This window comes from Cariama cristata, unplaced genomic scaffold, assembly GCF_000690535.1.
Source record: "Cariama cristata isolate BGI_N322 unplaced genomic scaffold, ASM69053v1 scaffold18077, whole genome shotgun sequence".
Taxonomy (NCBI): domain Eukaryota; kingdom Metazoa; phylum Chordata; class Aves; order Cariamiformes; family Cariamidae; genus Cariama; species Cariama cristata.
Window position 1 is genome coordinate 2,606 of NW_009627248.1, and position 715 is coordinate 3,320.

The following is a 715-nucleotide window of genomic DNA, read 5'->3' on the forward strand; positions in this document are numbered from 1 at the left end:
TTCTATAAGAGCATAACACCACCACGTAAAGCCGCGTTCACTCCGACACACACCTATACCTCTAATCGCATCCCAGATTAACACAATTTTGGGAATTTTTCTATTCCAGACCCCATTTTCCCAAAGGATTCTCCCTGGATGGCAGCTTTGTTCGCAACCCTGGCTGTCTGCTTGGCTTCGCTGGTCGTCTTCTCTCTTTTTATCTTACGGCTACGAGGTGAGGCTTTAGGGTAGCCCAAGAGGGCAACGGGGCACCCAAGACCACCCTAAATTGTAACAGACCTGCTCGAAGGAGGACCAACTGCCTCCAGACATTTGAGACTCGCTAGAGCGCTATTCCATCAAAATATTCCCAAACTATCACTTTTTAGGAAGGGGAAGTGTAATTTCCACCCCCAATAGCTCATGACCTCGACCAGGGTTGACCATCAAAGCCTCTAATGCAAACCACAAGGATGAGGCACAAAGGAAAAAAAAAACATGAGAAAAAAAAAATATTCCCATTTCACACCAAAACCCCTTCCAGTATCAACCGAGCCAAAAAAATACCGGGTCTTCGGCCAACGCCTCCATCGCGGGTCACCCTGGTGGGATGTAGGTGTGGGAGAAACCTTCCTTTAACCCACATGACATTCTCTGTTCTTGCCTACAGCCCAACACGCCGCAGAACTTGGTAAGAGATGCTTTTTTTAATTTATTTTCCCCCGCTCTTTCT

General features: G+C 47.1%; 1 protein-coding gene across 1 annotated transcript in view; it reads left to right on the forward strand.

The window, feature by feature from the left end:
* LOC104164899 (butyrophilin subfamily 3 member A2-like) overlaps positions 1–217 on the forward strand; it is a gene marked incomplete at its 3' end in the record, with an annotated part of 2,378 nt that extends 2,161 nt beyond the window's left edge. The window contains exon 3 of the mRNA XM_009704378.1: positions 110–217. Coding sequence (XP_009702680.1) covers positions 110–217 — 108 coding nt within the window. The remainder of the gene's footprint in view (positions 1–109) is intronic.
* Positions 218–715: the final 498 nt, after the last annotated feature.